General features: G+C 53.5%; 1 protein-coding gene across 2 annotated transcripts in view; it reads left to right on the forward strand.

Moving 5' to 3' along the window:
* UPP1 (uridine phosphorylase 1) overlaps positions 1-2,613 on the forward strand; it is a 29,328-nt gene extending 26,715 nt beyond the window's left edge. The window contains exons 6-8 of one of the 2 annotated variants that reach the window (XM_042913698.1): positions 1,195-1,404; positions 1,690-1,836; positions 2,350-2,613. In XM_042913698.1, coding sequence (XP_042769632.1) covers positions 1,195-1,404; positions 1,690-1,836; positions 2,350-2,507 — 515 coding nt within the window. In that variant the 3' untranslated portion in view covers positions 2,508-2,613. The remainder of the gene's footprint in view (positions 1-1,194; positions 1,405-1,689; positions 1,837-2,349) is intronic. The other variant, XM_042913689.1, reaches the window with a different exon arrangement.
* Positions 2,614-19,948: the final 17,335 nt, after the last annotated feature.

Genomic DNA, 19,948 nt, shown 5'->3' on the forward strand with positions numbered 1-19,948 from the left:
TCAGAGAGCGTGGTGGAACACGTGGTGTCGATTTTGAGTCCCCTAAAATAGCCCCATAAAAACAGCCACTAGAGAGCCGACCCAGACCCTAGATGATGCTGGTGACAACGCATGGTGTGACATCTCCACGAATTCCAGCATAAGGGTGGTGGGCGGGTGCCGGGGCACCACTCGGGAAGAAGCACAGTCGTGAGAACAGACAGCCCCCTTCCCCCGCCCCCCACGTAGCCAGCAGGGACTCTGAGGAAGGGGAAGGGCTCACACACCCCAGCTTGAGGATGACCGGACATCAGGAAGGGCATGAACTCCCCAGGCTCATGAAGGAAGGAGAGCGCTGAGCACCATTCAGTTTCAACCCCAGCGTGGGACCAGCTGCAGAGAGGAGGGTCTCGATGACCAGGAGGGACCAAAACAGCATGGGAGAGAAAGTCCAGATAAACATGCAGGGGCGGAGGACATACTTTGTAATGTTTCATGAAAACAGCCACTCTGGGGGCTCTAGAACCATCCACTGGTTTCCTCCTCCTCCATTCCTAATGTTTAGGAAACCCAATTTCCCATTTGGATAAGTATCAGGAAAGGCTCGTGGTCAAATCCCACACGAAGCTATTGTAAGATCAAGGAATGAGAGCCGAGGAATGACCCTACAAATAGGAAAAATACCCCAGGAAGGTGTACCCGGAAAGCATTCGACGTGGAACCTAGTAACACGCGGATGAAAGGAGAGCAGGATCCGTTGGGAATCGGTCGTTGCTGGAGCTGGGTTTGGGACGCACAAGATTTCTTGCCTATGTTTGTAGTTCCTTGAAATATTAAATAATGAGAAAGCACGAAACTGGGACCAGTTCGGCACATTGTGGTCACCTGAGCGGTAGGGTGCCAGTTACAGAGTGGCGGCTGGAAGGCGCGGCACATCAGGCAGGGACAGGGCCTCCTGGCAATTTCTTTTTCTTTGCTCTTTGCTCTCCCATATTCTCTGCCTCTATCATCAGAAAAAGAAAAGAAAAATGCTAATGTCGTACCTCAGTCATCAGAAAAAGAATTCGATGCAGAAAATCGATCCTTAGCGATTTCCTCTTCGAACATTACAGGGCGTCCTGGTATTTTCTGGTGCAGATGGGTCATTTTCCTTTCTGCTCTGCGGTGCCCTCCCTGTCCGCCCTGTGTGGCCACGACGCCTGCTTCTCCCTCCAGGTTTGGAGCCTGGCTCTGTGGTCGTCACCCGCCAGGCGGTGGATGCCTCCTTCAAGCCCGTGTTCGAGCAGATGGTCCTGGGGAAGCGGGTGGTTCATAGGACACACCTGGATGAGCGGCTCGCGCAGGAGCTGATGCAGTGCGGTGCAGACCTGCGGGAGTTCCCCACGGTCCTGGGGAACACCATGTGCACCTCTGACTTCTATGAAGGTGACGGGGACGGGCCTGGCCTCCCGGGGGTGGGGGCGGGGGGCTCCTGCACGGCGGAGGGTCTCCGTCACTCCTGGGCTCCTGTCTCTTCAATGTTTCCATGGCGCTCATAGCGCTCTGCTTATGAGTGGGCGGTTTGGGCTCCAGGGCGGGCAGGGCCTGGGGGGATCCAAAGTGTCCCCGTGTCCCGGCGGGAAGCACGTCGCAGGCACGCAGTAGGCGCTTACTGCGTGCAAGTGGTGAGCACACCCAAGTCAACGCTGGCACGTCTCCATGTGTCTTCAGGGCAAGGGCGTCTGGACGGTGCCCTCTGCTCCTACTCAGAGAAGGACAAGCAGGAGTACTTGGAGGCGGCCCACGCGGCTGGCATCCGCAACATTGAGATGGAGTCTTCGGTCCTGGCTGCCATGTGCGGCGCGTGCGGCCTCCAAGGTGGGTGAGCATTTGGTCACGGGGGTCCTTCCTCCAGGGCTCAGCCTCCAGGCCCCCGTCCGGGCCCTCCTCCTGCCCCCACCACCCACCAGCCCCGAGGCACGTGTGGACGGGTTGGCATCGTCCAGCCCTGTGCTCAGACACCCTTGACCATCACACAGTCCGCTGCAGGGCCCTCAGGAGCCTCCGGGCCTCTAAGTAGGATGAGAAAGACCCACCTCGGCTCAGGTCAGGAAGCTGCCAGCGCAGCTGGGGGTTCCACCCCCGAGTTCCTCGTGTCCCCGGCAGGGTCCAGCTCTGCCTTCCAGAATCCCCGGAAGCCTGGCCTTGGAAGGCAGGATAGGGCTCCTCCCACCCCGAGCCAGTCCTGGGATTTGCTCGAGAGTTTCCTTTGGAAGTGAAGGCTGAGGGGGTTGATCCTGCGGGGACAGCAGAGGGGACGCCTCGGCCGGGGTCAGCAAGGCAAGCTGGAAACCCAGCACTTTGTGTGGATGTGGCGTTTGCTCTCTGCAGTGGCCGTGGTCTGTGTCACTCTGCTGAACCGCCTGGAAGGGGACCAGGTCAACAGTCCTCACGAGGTGCTGGTCGAGTACCAGGAGCGGCCACAGCGCCTGGTGGGTCACTTCATCAAGAAGCGCCTCGCGGCTGCCGGAAACCCCCGGGATCTCTGAAGACGCCAAGTTGCAGTTGCTATAAATAAAATCAGCACCCGGGTGCCAGCTGGGTGCCAGGCTGGTCCTGAGTTTGAGCCCCACGTTGGGGATGCAGATTACTGAAATAAATAATCTTTTAAAAAAATCACCTTCAAAATCTCCTTTTGTACGTCTTTGTGCTCATTTAAAATTTTGGAATTTAGGGAATTGGATTGTATTTCAGAGGCAAAGAATCCTGCATTAACGACACAAGTGGCCTTTTTTAATGTTTATTTGTTGTGAGAGAAAGAAAAAACATGAGTGGGGGAGGGACAGAGAGAGGGAGAGAGAGAATCCCAAGCAGGCTCTATGTTCAGCGCAGAGCTGGAGTGGGGCTCAAACTCCCGAACCGTGAGATCATGACCTGAGCTGAAATCAAGAGTCGGAGTGAGGCAGCCCCCGCCCGGGTCTGGTGTAGGATCAGGCAGTGCGGAAGGTCTGTGTAGATGCTGATTTTCTGAGGCAGGTGCCAGCTGTGCATCGGGGCCAAGGGCTTTCCAGCCCCCCAAGACTCAGAGGGGACGTGAGTCTCCTAAAGCTGTGGTTAAAAATGTCCCCGTATACGGGTGCCTGGGAGGCTGAATCGGTTAAGCATCCAACTTTGGCTCAGGTCATGATCTTACAGTTCATGGGTTCGAGCCCCACGTGGGGCTCTGTGCTGACAGCTGGGAGCCTGGAGCCTGCTTCGGATTCTGTGTGTCTCTCTCTCTGTCTCAAAAATAAACATTTAAAAAAATAAATAAAAAAGAAAGCCACACAGCTGAGGTTGGACCTGAGGCCCTCATGGTCCCAGGCCTTTCCCGTAACCCCACACCACACTGTCTGCGAGAATTCACTCTCAGGGCCGTCGTTTCCAGTGACCTCTGATCCCTGACTGGACTGCTCGTTCATTCTGTGGGTGTCAGGGTCCTGGTTGGCAGCTGAAGGGCCTGACCTCACACTTGCACTTGGCTGAGCTAGAGAACAAGAACAAATCTCCCACCTGTCAGCCCATCAGCTTCTTCCCCATGACCGCAGTCCATGGTCCAGCTGAGGAACGTCCATGATCCCCCCGGCTTGTACAGAAGGAGAAAGGGGCATGGTGAAAATATTTAGCACACAAAGCACTGGGAAAACATTGGGTCTCGAATCCGCTCATAATACCATTAGTTAACATAACACACTACTGTTTGCTGCCACGTTCTAAGGCAGGCCCCACAGCCGGGTCTTGGGGCAGCAAGTTTCTACGTTAGGTCAAGCATCTGCTTTCTTATCTTTGGAGCCAGGACAGTGGACAGACCCTTTCTCCCAAAGTGGCTGTGGTTCCTTGTGATGGTTAATGTCATGTGTTGACCTGGCTAGACCGTGCTGCCCTGTGTGGTGCGACAGCGTGGCTGTCGCGGTGGAGGTGTTTTGTACATGTGGTTGACATCTACAGTTGCTTGAGTCTAAGAGGAGCAGAGTGCCCTGGATAAAATGGGTGGGCCTCATCTAATCAGTGGACGGTCTTAAGAGCAAACACTGAGGGTTCCCGGAGAAGGCATTCTGCCTCAAGTCTGCAGCAGGGAACTCCTGCCTGAGCTTCCAGCCTGGGAGTCTGGCCTACAGATTTCTGGCATGCCAGTCCCCCCAGTTCTGAGAGTCCGTGTGGCCTATGCAGTGGCCAGTAGGGTGACAGCACCACGTGGGCTTGGCTGTGCCTGGGGGGCCTCCTGGCTCTGCTGAGACACACCCACACGGCCACCTGAGGCCTGAGGACGAGGCCCAGCCAAAGGCTGGCTGCTTTTCCTGCAGAGAATTACTAGCCTCTAGAAAGTGGGTGGGATTCCGAGGGAGCACAGGCCTCCACATTTTTGTCGGTGTTAGCAGAAAAGATCTCAGCACAGCAATTCGGCAGTGAACCTGTGGCCTGTGTGGAAGATGGCTGGCCTGCTGCTCTCTGCCGACCTGGCCACCCAGCCCTCTCTCCCCTGCCTGGCTCAGGCCGCGGCCCAGGATGTCCCGTGTCACCAGGGTGAGCTCCTTCAGTCTAGTGGTGCGACGGGCAGACTGGGCAGTTTATCTGGCAGCTCTGCTTTCCAACAAGGCCGGGCCTGGGCCCCGTCCCCACAGCCAGCAGCCCGTCCTGGGACCAGGTGCCTCGCAGCCCTGGGGTCTCAGAAGGGTGCCCACCTCTGCCATGGGCGGGCACTGTCACTGCAAGCCCCCGATGAACCCGCACCGCAGCCCTGAGGCGCCTTTGCGCTCCCAGGCCTCTGGGGCGGGGCAGCCGGGATCAGAGGGGAAAAGCCTGGCTTAATCTTCTTCTCTTACCGATTGGAAATCCCGCACACTCTTCCAACGAGGGCCCCACCAGGGGGAAGTCTCCTGTCCCCTCCCTCCTGTCCCTTCTCTTCTCTGTCACAGAGGAGAGAAAGGTGGCTGGTTCATGTTTTCATTTTCCCCTCTGTTTGGGGTGCGGAGAGTCTCAGAAACTACAGTTCACAGCCTGGTGCAGAGCCTGGCATGGTAAACACAGAAGTTTTAGGCCTGGGAGGCGCCTGGGTGGCTCAGTACGTTAGACATCCGACTGCAGCTCAGGTCATGATCTCGAGGTTCATGAGTTCGAGCCCCGAGTTCGGTGAGCTCGGGCTCGGGGCTGACAGTACGAGCCTGCTCTCTCTCTCTCTCTCTCTCTCTCTCTCTCTGTCTCTCTCACTGCCTCTCGCTCACTAGTGCTCTCTCTCCCTCAAAAATAATAAACTTACGAGGAAAAACAAAAGAAGTTTTAGGCCTGGGCTGGGGAAAGGAGTGGTGTTAAATATTAATCAGCCTATCAAACATCAGATACTATTGTCGGATTTTCAATGACACGGTAGCTCTCTTGTCTCTGCCCACTGAGAAGCAGGTGTTCCGTTTCCCATCCCGCAGAGGAGGGAAACTGAGGCCCGGGATGGGGGTCGCCCGGGGTCACCAGGCTGTGAGGGGACACACGGCTGGTGTATTGAATTCTGTGTGGGGACGGTGGCCTGCTGGACGGGGGGTCGGTGAGGGGGTACAAGCCACCCACCAAGGGTGCCGTTTCCACACTGAGGAGGTAAAGTCACAGGTCCTGCCACTTAGGGTCCCAGAAATGGGGTGGGGGCTCACGTCCCCTGTCCCAGGACATGGCCCCTGGGGAGCACAGGGCACCAGCACCTGGTACTTGCCAAGGGGGTGGGACAGAGGATATAGGTGGTTGTTTGGAAAGTGCCTGGGGGGAGGGGGGAGGGGAATAAATAGAACAGAAGGTGGGAATGTGACCGTCCAGGCCCGAGGGGAAGTTGTCCTGCTGTTAGATGCCTGGGGAGCGACACAGAATCACAACAGGTGTTTGTCTCATCACAAGGGCGACCAACAGCTTAGGTGCAAGCCTTTCTGTTCAGAGAACTCACTCCCCGCGATCAGGCAGGGCTAGTCTGTGGGCCTGGCCTTTCTCCCTTGTCCCCCTTCCCCACAGTGACCCAGCTGAGTGACCCTGCAGGGGCCCAAGCCAGGAAGTCTGGTCTGACTTCATGTGCCCAGGGGAAACGCTGCTTCTGTGTAGCCAGCAATACACGTCTATCCCAACGGGCTACCCCAGCCTTGGGGAGCTAGCGGCTAGGCACGGAATTCTTTCCAGGCAGATGTCACAATGTGGTCACAGAGGAGAAACGAAAGCTAAGGAAGGCCCCACCCACACCACCGCCTCTCAGGGTTCTCCCCGATTGTGCAAGGGGCAGTGACAAAGAGAATTTTCAGGAAAAGATAAAATCACAAACCCCTGCAGGCATAAGAGTAAGCATGTGCCAAAGACTGTATTTTACGGTGAGGGAACTGGGCACATGTTCTCTAAGTTTGAGAGAATGGGCAGGGCGCCCGGCTGCCTCAGTCAAAAGAGCATGAGAATCTTGATCTCAGGGTCGTGAGTTTGAGTCCCACGTTGGGTGTAGAGATGACTTAAAGTTAAAAATAAATAAATAAAGGGTTCAGAGAATGGAAAAAGCACACACTGCTGGGAGGGAGAGCCAGGGATATTGAAACAGATGCTTTGTGGGGCAGGGAGTGGCTGGTTTTGCTTAGGGACTGGGGACAAGTTGCTCAGATGTCTCCCGGCAGTGATGGGGAGTCATGGCCAGGGAGGCTTTGCTGCAGACAGCATGTGGTTTTCTTGCTTTCTTTTTTCTCTTTCTTAATGTTTTTTTTATTTGAGAGAGAAAAAGAGAGAGAGACAGAGAGACAGAGAGAGCACGAGCAGGGGAGAAACACACAGAGAGAGAGTGTACGAGCTGAGGAGGGGAAGAGGAAGAGAGAGAGAATCCGAAGCAGGCTCTGTGCAGTCAGTGCAGAGCCTGACATGGGGCTTGAGCTCATGAACCATGAGATCATGACCTGAGCTGAAATCAAGGGTCAAGGGGCACCTGGGTGGCTCAGTTGGTGAAGCATCCGACATTGGCTCAGATCATGATCTCGTGGTTCATGGGTTCGAGCCCCATGTCAGGCTCTGTGCTGATAGCTCAGAGTCTAGAGCCTGCTTTGGATTCTGTGTCTCTGTCTCTCTCTGTCCCTTCCCCACTCATGCTCTCTCTCTCTCTGTCAAAAATAAATAAACAAAAAATAAAGATAAAAAGAGTCAGGGGTGCCTGGGTGGCTCAGTCAGTTAAGCATCTAACTTTGGCTCAGGTCACAATCTCATGGTCCATGGGTTTGAACCCTGTTTTGGACTCTGTGCTGACAGCTCAGAGCCTGGAGCCTGCTTTGGATTCTGTGTGTCCCTCCCTCCCTCCCCTGCCTCTCTTACTCTCTCAAAAGTAGATAAATAGACTGAAAAAAAAAAAAAAAAGAGTCGGATGCTTAACCTACTGAGCCACCCAGGCGCCCCCTTTCTTTCTTTCTTTTTTTTTTTATCGCGGTAAAAGATACGTAACCTAAATATTTATCATTTTAATCATCCATATGGATAGTTCGGCGGTGTTACTTCTGCAGTGTTGTGCGGCCACTATCACTTTCTGCAGCCAGGATACTTTTCATCAGCCCGAACACAGCTCTGCCCATAACCACGGATTCTTTCCCTTTTCCCACAGCCCCTGGTAACCCGAATCCCTCTGAATTTGCCTATTCCACTCAGGAAGGTGGAATCATACCCCCCCCCTTTTTTTTTTACCAGTTTGGCTTATTTCACAGTTTTCAAGGTCCATCCACGTAACGGCGTAAGTCAAAACCTCGTTCCTTCTTAAGACGAAGTGATATTCCATGGTACGCATATACATCATTTATCTGTTTATCCGTCGACAGGCACACCGCTAGTTTGTCTTCTGCCTGCTGCAAATAAATGCTGCTGTGAACACGGTTATGCGGATGTCTGTCCCGGTCCCTGCTTTTCATTCTTTTGGAGTGTGTATCAGGAGTGTAGACAGCTGGGTCATGTAGCATTTCTACGTTTAACTCTTTGAAAAACCCCTTGGGCATCATATTATCTCCGTGCAGGAAGCCGAGGGGCAGTTGCCATTAAGTTGACCCTCCTTTGCAGATGGCCCTTCTCACACCCGGTCCCTTCTGGAGAAGGCGAAGATACTCCTTTTTTTTTTTTGGCATTAAAAAATTTTTATTTTAAGTTTATTTATTGTTTATTTTGAGAAAGAGAAAGAGAGAGAGAGAGAGAGCGTGCCAGAGAGGGGCAGAAAGAGAGGGAGAGAGAGACTCCCAAGCAGGATCCGCATAGTCAGCACGGAGCCAGATGTGGGGCTCGAACTCACAAACCCTGAGATCATGAACTGAGCCAAAATCAAGATTCGGAGGCTTAACTGACTGAGTCACCCAGGCGCCCCATGGCTTTAATACAGAGGGGAGCCCGGCTGGCTAAGCTCCTACAGGGTGCAACTCTTGATCTCGGGGATCATGAGTTTGAGCCCCAGGTTGGGTGTAGAGATGACTTCAAATAAAATTTTTTTTTAATACCAGGAAAGGGGAACCTGAGTGGCTCAGTCAGTTAAGCGACTGACTCTTGCTTTTGGCTCAGGTCTCGCTCTCATGGTTCGCGAGTTCCTTCGAGGCCCACATTGGCGCGGTGCTGACAGTGTGGAGCCTGCTTGGGATCCTCTGTCCCCGTCTACCTGTTTCCCACCCACTGGCTCTCTATCTTTCTCTCTCTCTCACAAATAATAAATAAATATTAAAAAGTAATAATAAAGCCTTAACAAGTTCCCAGGAGAGGGAGAATGAAAGATCCGACCCTGGCAGGTCACGGTCATGGCTGGAGTCCCTGTGTCTGCCTCGCGGTCTGTGAACGGATTGTGCTAACGCTCTCCCAGGGGGTTGGGGCTTTAGGAAGGGGTGACAGTTGACCGTCAGAAGCGGCTTCAAGGACGGTACAGCCTTTCTCGCGAGGTGCTGCACCGCCACCCTGTGGACGGTTTATAGGTGTTGCGTGGCTGCCCGGCAGGGATTGTGCGGCACGGGTCCCTGCCCGCGGTGCCCAGATGGACCAGACGCTATGTCCAGACAGATGTCGCCTCCCTCGTTCCTAGAGAGGCTTGCACGGGCCTCGGCATGTCTGTGAAGGGGGCACGACAGGCCACCCCAAAACGCGCCCCTTTGGCACAAGGATTGTTGTGAGAAACTGCAGAGACCTAAGCTCTGAAAACAGAGTAGAACTTGCCCTTTTGTGAGGGAAATTTACGTGGATCAGGGAAATCGTTTGTAAGGGTGTCTCCTACCCATACTCGGAAGAAAACCTGGAGCCCAGACACATCCCTGCGAACCAAGAGGGGCCACCTGCCAGTCTGACTTTGCATCAGGCAGATCCCTGGTCCCGTGGAGGATGAGGGAACAAGGGAGCCCCAGGACCCTCCCCAGGCTGTAGGGAGATGGCCAGGGGACCAGCTGAAGCCCCCCAACTTTGATGGGGAGGAGCTGTGTGGATTTCCCGTGTGGACATGGGAACTCACAGAAGTTGGGGGGCTTGCATGGGACTTTGATGAGGCAGTGTGCTGTCCCCACAAAGGGCGTTGAGCTGGGTTCATGAGGGGTGGGGAGATCACATCCCCTGTAAAATGCGGGACTGTGTTTATTGCTGCTGCTGGTTGAAGGTCAACTGTGGGCAAGTCTGTTTGCAAATGCTCCAACCTGTCTGTGATGTGATGTCCCTTTTCCTCCAAGTTTGCTTTATTAGACATTGGACAACTACAAATTCTCTGTATTTCAGTCCCCCCCCCCCCGCCCCGAATCATGTATGTGTATATACACGTCTGTGCTTATCATACATTATACTGATATAAAGAACGTGTAATGTACAATTTAGAAATAATAACAAAATGTGCAATCATCTTTATTGTAAGTTTCTGGTTCTCGCAGAATGCTTTTACTGATTTTTGCTGAAATATTAGCCACCCACAGCTGCGATGCAACTGTGACTTGACAGATAGACTTGCCGTCTAATCTGCGAACTTCCTCAATACACTTATTATTGTTAAATCTAATGTGCAATCTGCTGGGAAATGACTTAAATTTTTTTTTAATGTTTGTTTATTTTTGAGAGACAAAGTGTGTGTGTGCACGCAAGCAGGGGAGGGGCAGAGAGAGACACACACACAGAATCCGAAGCAGACTCCAGGCTCCTAGCTGACTGCCAGCATAGAGCCTGATGCGGGGCTCAAACTCATGAGCCATGAGATCATGACCTGAAGTCAGACATTTAACCGACTGAGCCACCCAGGTGCCCCATGACTTTTTTTAAAAGTAGGCTTCATGCCCAGTGTGGAGCCCAATGCAGGGCTTGAACTCACGGCCCCACAGCCCTGAGATCAAGATTTAAACTCATAACCCTGAGATCAAGACCTGGGTTGAGATCAAGAGTTGGCCGCTTAACCGAGTGAGTCACCCAGGTGCCCCAATTTCGAATCCCAATTTACACCAATTAATGGAAACCTCCTCCATCATCAGCATATTGGAACTCTACTCGTCCATCAATACATGAGCCGTTTCATGCCAGATGGATGATAGTCTTCAAATATTTGAAGAGCATTTAAAATTTTTTTTTTAATGTTTATTTATTTTTGACAGAGAGAGAGAGAGAGAGAGAGAGAGACAGAGCATGAGCGGGGGAGGGGCAGAGAGAGGGAGACACAGAATCCCAAGCAGACTCCGGGCTCCGAGCTGTCAGCACAGAGCCCGATGCAGGGTTCGAACTCACAGACCGCAAGATCATGACCTGAGCCGGAGTTGGACGCTCAACCGACTGAGCCACCCAGGTGCCCCTGAAGAGTATTTTCTCAAGCTTGTATGTTACTCACAAGGTAACAGCTATTGACACGACAGGCTTTGACATTTAATCTGTACTGTTACATTTCCCTACCATTTTTTTAAGTCTAGAAAATCAACAATACGGTGTTTGCCAGTTTCCACGGTGCAGACCCTCCTGCCATGTTGGATTAGAAGCCATCAGCATTGGTCGCTGGGATTTGGGATGAGGCGCGGTGTCATATGTATGTTGTACAGATTCAATGGGTATAAAAGTCCGCTTATATTTTACATAAAATAAAAGCAGTAAAATGCAGTAAGATAATTGCAAAGTGATGAGTTTGGCATTTGTCTCTTTTGTTTTTCCCATAATTTATTGAATGATCAGGCAATTCCATTTTTTTTTTTTTTTTTTTTTTTAATTTTTGGGACAGAGAGAGACAGAGCATGAACGGGGGAGGGGCAGAGAGAGAGGGAGACACAGAATCGGAAACAGGCTCCAGGCTCCGAGCCATCAGCCCAGAGCCTGACGTGGGGCTCGAACTCACGGACCGCGAGATCGTGACCTGGCTGAAGTCGGACGCTTAACCGACTGCGCCACCCAGGCGCCCCAATTCCATTTTTAAGGATGGTATTAACAACTGGCTGGTAAAATTTTTGACAATTTAACAATCAGCTTATATCAACTTTTATCATAAGCTTAGCAGAGGCAAAGGATGCCATTCCTGGGATGTCTTGATTCCTGTTTTCCTTGCTTGATTCCTGTTTTTTTAAAATAATCTCTACGCCCAAGCTGGGGCTTGAACTCGTGACTCTGGATCAAGAGTTGTGATCTCCCCTGACTGAGCCAGCCAGGTGCTGCTATTGTACCTTTGCTTTAAATATATCCCATCAGGCCTCAGAGCTGAACATTCAGTCCATTCAATTTTCAGGTGTGTGTCATATGCTCCAAATGACAAAACCCATCCTTATTGCCAAGTCAGTCACAATAGACTTCCTGTAAGGAAAAAAGGAAGGCTCTTTTCAAATCTATTCACATTTGCACTTGAATAGAAATCCAATGCAAATTCTATTCGAATAAACGTGGCATATCATGGCTCCAGTTCTGAATGCTTACGTGGAGATGACAGGTAGATGTCCCACGGGCACAGGTGCACAGGTGCTAAGTCTCACCAACCCTTGTCACCTGGAGGAACTCACATACTCTTGCTTCCCATTTCTTCCTCAAATCCTCTCGGCCCAGGAGTCTCCGGAGTCTCCCCGAGGAGCCCTTATACTTTTTCCCTGTGCCGCTAGGCTAGGTTTGGCTCTGGACGCTCTTACACCCAAGGGCCATGTGTCCTTGTAACACCAGGACGGCTATGTGATGCCTTTTCTCTGGTTGAGTGAGAGACACATCTTCATGAACCCCAGAGACACGTGTACCCCGGTGGATGATGGCAGCTTGGAGGGCATGGGCCACACTGTGTCTTCAGACCTGCTGCCCCTCTCTCTTGTTCTTAGTGGATTGCTGTGGCTCCCGGGGCCCCATGGATGGCCCAGTCCTTCCCTGCAGAGAGTCTGGCCTCACCTGCAGGGAAAGAGCTTATGCTCAAACCACAGGGCTGGGTGTGAACAGCCTGGCAGCACTCTGGCACAGGTGGGAGAGGTCATGGATGGCTTTGAGAGCAAGAAGACACACGCCCTCCCCTTCTGGTTTGCTACCTAATGGCCACGTTGTCTTTCTTTCTGTACCTCTCTCCCTCCCTGCTTCCTTCTTCCCTCCCTCCCCCTCCCCCCCCCTTTTTTTAAAGTGAGCTCTAAACCCAATGTGGGGCTTGAACTCACGACCTTAAGATCAATAGTCACACGCTCTACTTGACAGAGCCAGCCAGGTGCCCTCCTGCCTTCCTTCCTCCCTCCCTCCCTCCCTCCCTTCCTTTTTGTATTAAACCACAATGTATCTTTGTGATATACCTTTACAACAGTTAAGAATGGGTAAATTATCCTGTAAAATGCCTCTAAAATGAATTGTCTGTTTGAAAATTGCTAAACATTCTTTGAACTGCAGTCTAGCAAACATTTTGCAAAACTGGAAGGGTTTTTTCTCATTTGGTAACATAATGAAGCCAAAAGAGAGGCGCCTGGGTGGCCCAGTCTGACTTTTTAAGCGTCTGACTTTGGCTCAGGTCATGATCTCACGGTTCGCTGGCTAGAGCCCTACGTCGGGCTGAGCTAACAGTGCCAAGCCCGTTTGGGACTCTTCCTCTCTCTCTGCCCCTCCCCTGCTTGAGCTGTCTCTCAAAATAAAGAAATAAACTTAAAAAAAAAAAAAAAAAAAGACCTGTCGACGCCCACCCGACTGAGCCACGCAGGAGGCCCTCCACCCATCTTCTGCGGGCTGTGCCTCCAGTGTTAATTCAGTTCTCAAGCGCTTTGCACTGCTTTTCCAGTCCGCTCCACCCGTGTGCCACCCAGGGTCCAGCCGGGGCCCGCGCAGTGTCTGGATCATGTCCACTCCCTGCATGTGTAGCTCAGAGGGACCCAGGATTTCTTACGTGCATCGTAAGGATCTCCTTCTCCTGCCCGCTGCTCTGGGATGTCGCGCACAGAGCGGTTTCCAGCTCAGTGTCTCCTGGTGCACCAGGCAGGAGCAGGCGGGTTGTGGCGTGTCCCTAAGCAGCTGCACACTTCCTGCAGCAGACGACCCAGCCTGTGGGTCACTCACCTGCAGGGTCCCCGAGACAGGGTGGCCGGGGCACGAGCTTCATACCGTAGGGTCCCTGGCTAGAAATTTCCATTCTGTGGTTTTACCCATCTGTGTTTGTTCACACTTCCAGGATGTGGGGTCCCTAAACTCTCAGTCCCGCAGGCCGGGGGGAACTCCCCGCCCCCCCCTCACCGCCACACCGGTCACTGTTCGGGTGATTTCTCTACCCATCTGTCTGCTCTTATCTACCCTAGGTCCTGGCTTTTATTTATTTATTTATTTATTTATTTATTTATTTATATTTTGAGAGACAGTGTGAGTGGGGGAGGGGCAGAGAGAGAGGGAGACACAGAATCCGAAGCAGGCTCCCGGCTCCGAGCTGTCAGCACAGAGCCTGACAATATGGTGAGAGCATGACCTGAGCGGAACCCAAGAGACACTTAAGCGACTGTGCCATCCAGGCGCCCTGTTCTGGCTTTTTAAGTAAAAAGGTCATGGTCCCGACAGAAGGTAGACTATTTTGGAGGAATATTCATAGAATTTTGGTTGCTTTCTGTTTCCAGGAGCCTGGATAAAGTTGTGCGATGGGATTACTGGGGGGAAGACAGGGAAAGCTCCTTGGGAGGCCCCATCCCCCCCCCCACCCCCGCCAGCCACCCTGTCTCCCCTTGCCTTGACATCTCCAGCAGGAGTTTCCTGGAGGCTGATGGCCCGCTGCCGCCTGAAGCCTGGGAGGCGGCTTCACGACAGGAGAGGGGCAGAGACGCTTAGTGGGGCCTGATAGCCAAGGGTGTCACCCAGTGTGGGCGACAGAGAGGAGAGCAGCAACACGTTCGCGGTGCTTCCAAGATCCTGGAAGTTAGGGAGGGACAGGGCCGAGGCCAGGACTCAGGATACAGCCACAGGGGCTGGAGGGGGGCATGGGGTCGGGGGTGGAGTGGGGACGAGAGACCACACTGGAATGCAGGCACCACAGCAGTACGACCTAGACGCAGTGATGCCAAGGCCTGTGGGTGGTCCTCATTGGGAATGCCCAGGGAAATGGGGGGTGGGGCGGGGGTCCCTCTGGGGAATGTGATGGGGGGCTCGGGGGTCCTCACAGGTAATACGGCGAGGGAGGAGGGCACAGCAGGCACGGATCTGGGAGCTGGCCATGCGCACCGGAACCGGAGCCCTGAACCTGCCCAGGGTTGCCCAGGGAGCAGGTGCACTGGCACAGGCAAAGCGCAGGGAGACTGCGCTGGACACCGTGAGGTCCTGGAGACGGGAAGACGCGCAGGACCGGGAGGGGGGGGGGGGGGCGGGGAGGGCGGAAGCCGGGAAGGACGGGCAGGGAGGCGGAAGGAGAGGTGAGGGAGCTCCGGCAAGGGGAGCGCACGGCTCCGGCCTCGGGCTTGGAAGAGCACTGCGTTCGCGGAGCCAAGGTGGCCAGAGCGCGAGGACGGAGCCCGCCTGCGGAGGGTCTAGGACTGAGGCAGGCAGGGCTGAGGGGGTGTGGGTACCAATGAACAATGTCAGGCGCAGTAGCGGAGCGCTTGGTACTCGGTGGCGGCAGCGATGCTCGCTCCCGTGCGTGCGCGTGAGTGTGCACGCGCGCGCGCTCACGGCAGCGACCCCTGGGCCGGCGGCGGGGCGCGGAGCCTCGTGGGGCCGCCGGAGAGTCGGAACAGAGCCGGGATGGACTGCGTGCAAGCTTCCCCAGGCTGCCTCTCCCCTCCCAGGGAAGCGCGGAGCCTCCGTGTGTGCACCCGGAGAATGGCCCGTCACACCTGCCCCCTGCCTCCTGCCTCCTTTGCAGGTTTGTGAGCACCCCAGGGGATGCATGCAGACGTATTCTGGAAATCCCAAGACTCGGGACACACAAGACCGGTGACACAGAAACGACCGACTTGTTCCCTCCCACTTGGGAGGCTCTCCTTATTTCCAGCCCTTTACCGCCCTCACCCGGACACTGGGAGAGCGGTGATCCTGGGTCTGTTGCCACTTTGGATTTCGATTTGGAGTTCGTTCTGTTGTGCTGCCCTCTGCTCCCTAATTGGAATTAGATTCTCTGGCCTCAGTGTAAACAGAAATTGCCTTTCACGGTTTCACCTGGAGAAATGCCACCCAAGGCCAACTGATGGAAGTCTCCGATTGGCCAGAGGGGACTAAGAGGAGAATTCTGCTCACTGCCCTGAGATTTGAGGTCATAGGTCTGGGCAACTTTTTCGTCAATATTGTTGGTAGATTTCTGAGGATTTCTTGTTAATTTTCTTAGGTCACTGGACACCAGATAACGGTAGAAGGTGAAAACCACATGTTCCTATCAATTTATTGTCTTTTGAACAAATCTCCTTCAGATACGGGGTGGACTGGTTTTCCATTAGGGCAAGAAGAGAAACTCATTCAGATTCATGAGAAATAATTGAAATTAGCAAGATAGAATTTTGATACCAGAGAGAAGTAAGTCATTTAAATTACCCACAAAGTTATTATTTTTTTAAGGTTTAGAAATTACAATTAAATAAGAAACAATGGGGGTTATGAAAGTTCTTGAAACGAGGAAACTTTCTAACTGCAGCTTGTCCCTAATTTAATCAAGCTTTTTCAGGGACACAAAGAGGCAATTTTACCTGAAAATCCTGAATCATTTACATTAGAACTTTCAAACTACATTACCATAACCTTTCAAAGGGACCAGCCAACTGTGTGTATGATAATCTCCTACATTCAAGTTCAGGTGCAGTCAGCAGTGTTGGACTGGAGCCAGCTGGGAAAGAGGTGGGGGTGGTTTTCAGCCCTCTGTCCTTCTTGCCCTTTCTGTTCTGGACTCAGCCCTCCTTCTCTGGCTTCCTATCCACCTGGACAAGAAATCAAACCTTAATTCGAAAGATCATGCTGAGTGGTGGTGGGTTGAAGGGTTGGGGGCTGGGGAGAGAGTGGCAAAGAGCAGCCACTGGGGGCAAGTGTAACCACTGAGAAGACCAAGCATCATTTTAAAAAAATGTTTATTTATTTATCTATTTTGAGAGAGAGAGAGAGATACAGAGTGAGCAGGGGAGGGACAGAGAGAGAGAGAGAGAGAGAGAATCCCAAGCAGGCTCTACACCATTAGTGTGGAACCTGACATGGTGATGGAACTGACGAACTGTGAGATCATGACCCGAGCTGAAATCAGGAGGCGCTTAACCGACTGAGCCCCCCAGGTGCCCCCCAGGCATCATTTTTATAAACCAATATGAAAGGTCTTACAACAAAGGGCCGGTGGATATGTCATTGGGGTCTGCAGTGATTAGTGCCTGTGGCCCACGGCCTGCCCTTGCACGGCCCATTCATGACACCATGTCAACACGGTGTGCCTAGTTCTCCTCTGGGGAAACTTCAACCTGAGAAATAACCAGGGAGTTTCATTCTCAGGATCCTTTGTATAACAAAGAGCTTTCTGGCAACCTGTGGCTTCCTCGGTGTATTCCAGGGTCAGAGAATCTCCTGGATCTGGGTAAGGTGCAAGCATTGACCTTGAAGTCCTGAGCCAGCCTCCTCACCTGCAGGTACACAGAGGCAAATTCAGCTCCCAGCCCCACCCTGCTCTGCAAACCCTCTGTATTCATTTCCTGGGGTGGCCGGAACAAGACACCCCAGGCTGGGGGGCTCGCGGTGATGGACACTGGAAATCCAAGATCGAGATGTGGGCCAGGCTGGCTTCTTCCTGGAGTGTAGATGGCTGCCTCCTCGCTGTGTCCCCATGGACTTTCCTCTGAGCACGCATGTAAAGGAAGGTGCCCCTTCCTCTCCTTAGAAGGATGTCAGTCCTATGGATCAACTCCCCCCGCCCCCGCCCCAGCCCAGGACTGCATTCACTTTAGTTACCTCCCGGGAGGCCCCATCCCCAAATACAGTCACACTGGGTTTTAGGGCTTCAACATGGGAATTTGGGGTGCACAACTGAGTCCATAACTTTTTCTTCCTCGACTCTCCTTATGATGCAGGTTTCATGGCAAACTTCCCATTTCCTGATGACTCTTGGAGCTGCTCTTGTGCGTTGTAAGAAGAGGGGTTGATGAGCCTGGTCTCACGGTTTTCCCCTCTATTTTTTTTAAAAGCTCTATTTATTTAAGTAATCTCTATACCCCACATGGGACTTGAACTCAAGACCCCAAGATCGAGAGTAGCATGTTCTTCTGACCGAGCCAGCCAGGCGCCCCACGGTTTTTCCCTCTGATTGTGACATTTGAACCTTTATGCTTCCGTCTGTGGGTCTCGTCCACTGAATGGAGGGAGGTGGGACAGGTGGCCGTCCGGGCAATGGGCTGGCATCAGGCCGTGGCCAAGAACTCAGTGGACCTTGGCAAAGGGGGCTCTGGGAGCACCCCCGAGCAGCCACTTCTGAGACTCCCGTTTCTGCCAGGAGCTGGGTTGGGTGCTTTCTCGTGGTTCAGCTGTGGTGGTCACTTCATGTGCTGATTGGAACCCTAAGGCCATGGCCTGCCCGAGTCACGCAGCTGAGGAACCACAGCCAGGCTGGGAATTCTTGCTTGGCTAATGTCAGCACCAGAATTTCCCTTGGAAATCCAGCCAGCGCCGGGCACCCCCATCCTTGTAACCGAATCAAAGTGAGTTTGCTCCTTGGTGAGTCACAAACTGCACCGGGCTGCGTTGTCACAAGAGGAATACTGTTATTTGCAGCAAATGAGGAGACTGTGGGGAGTGGCTTCCAAAGCCACGAGTCCCCCCGAGTGAGGGCGGATGGGTTCCTTTTGTTAATGGTTAGATGAATATTTGTCCCCTACAGCCGCCCACGCATGCGCCTCGTGTGCGTGAGATCATGACCTGAGCCGAAATCAAGAGTCAGATGTTTAACCGACTGAGCCCCCCAGGCGCCCCTAGCCACTTGTGCCTCCTCAGTGAAAGAGAGAGAGAGAGGAGAGGGAGAGAGAGAGAGAGGGAGACACTCTCTTCCCCATGACGACAAGCTGGGCTCAAACCGGGTGCAGTCATTGCCCTGGGAGCTGGTTTTATGGAGCACTGGGCAGGCTCCCTATCTGTCAGGGTCAATGAAGATAATAGAAATCAGGTTGAGCAATAAAGAGAGAGGACATTTAATGTGGGGAACTCATGCACGTGTCAGAAGAGCTGGGCTGGTGGCAGCAGGAAGCCGGTGTGTCCCATGCTGGCAGGGGCGGGATTGTTGGAGCGCCATCCCCCCCAACACCTGTAGGAGCCACCGCCCCAGCAGGGAGGGGGAGTCAGGAAGGGGAAGGAGGGGGGCGAGCTTCCAGAGAGAACTCTGCACTCTGGCTGTTGTATCCTGCAAATGCCCTCACCGTGGCTCAGCACAGGGACATTTGTCTCCTGCCCACGGAGCATCCTTGTTCAAGGGGTTTCTCCACCCACGTGTGGGGGCCCAGGGTCCAGGCTCCTTCCATCTTTTGGAAAGATGGAAGTGGAAAGAGAAGTGCCAATGCCCCCATTGGGGAGGTCCTGTGGGGACCCCACCTCTTAGCAGCTACTCAACTCTGTGCAAGGGGGTGCCGTGCAGGACAGTGACTACCCCTGTGTCACCTAATTCCCTAGTTCACGGAACTAAAGCTTACGCTTCATCCTCCTGTCCCCCAACCAACCCTCTTTTACTGCCATTATATTATTATCAACACCTTACAGCTTCTTCAGGGCACTTTGGGATCTAAGGGAAGGGAAGGGATGGAGGTGGGTCAGTGGGTCAGAGCCATGGCTGTGTTGTTGGTTCACACCCTCGGGAGCGTCCCGGAAACCTGCCTCTGCACGGAGGGCACGGAGAGACAGACAGACGGACAACTGCAGCAGCTACTTCAGATGGGTGGGTAGCAGGTGTCTGGAGCGAGGGGGCGTACACCTGAGACTCGTCTTGGGTGCTGCAAGGTGGAGAGGTCTCCACTCTTCCCCCAAATCTTAGAGCTTCTAAAGAGGCCTTAGGGGAGCTCAGTCAGTCCCATGCACCTTACAGACGGTGTCAGCACCAAGTCACTGGGGGCTGAGTCCTGGGGGCAGCGTCTGGGAGCTGGGGGGGGGGGGTGGGGGGATGGATGGGGAGGCTGGTGGGGAGGAGTTTCCAGACGCCAGAGTCCAGCTCCCCCGGGTCAGCCGGGGGTCATGTCCTCCAGATGACCTCCTCCAACGAGCTGGGGGTCAGGCCGTAACCTCTGTGTGCACCTGTGTGTGCCCCGCACCGTGTTTTCGGGGAGCAAGAAGGGCAGGAGTGGACAGCATGAGCCTATCCCAGAAGGTAAGATAAGCCTGAGCCGCTGGGGAGGAGACCTTGGCTGCGGCTCCTTTACAAAGCAAGTGACAGCACCGGGAAGAGTGAACGTGGTCAGGACTGTCGGGCTCCAAGTGCAGACCCGTCCGGGGCGCAATGTGGTGAGGCTGTTGTGAGCCTGCCTGTGAGCTGGCAAGAGATGGGTGCTGAAATTGACTTAAAAAATCCTTTCTCGGGGCGCCTGGGGGCTCAGTCGGTTGGGCGTCTGACTTTGTCGGCTCAGGTCATGATCTCATGGTTCAT

The sequence above is a fragment of the Panthera leo genome, chromosome A2 (genome assembly GCF_018350215.1).
Source record: "Panthera leo isolate Ple1 chromosome A2, P.leo_Ple1_pat1.1, whole genome shotgun sequence".
Taxonomy (NCBI): Eukaryota; Metazoa; Chordata; class Mammalia; order Carnivora; family Felidae; genus Panthera; species Panthera leo.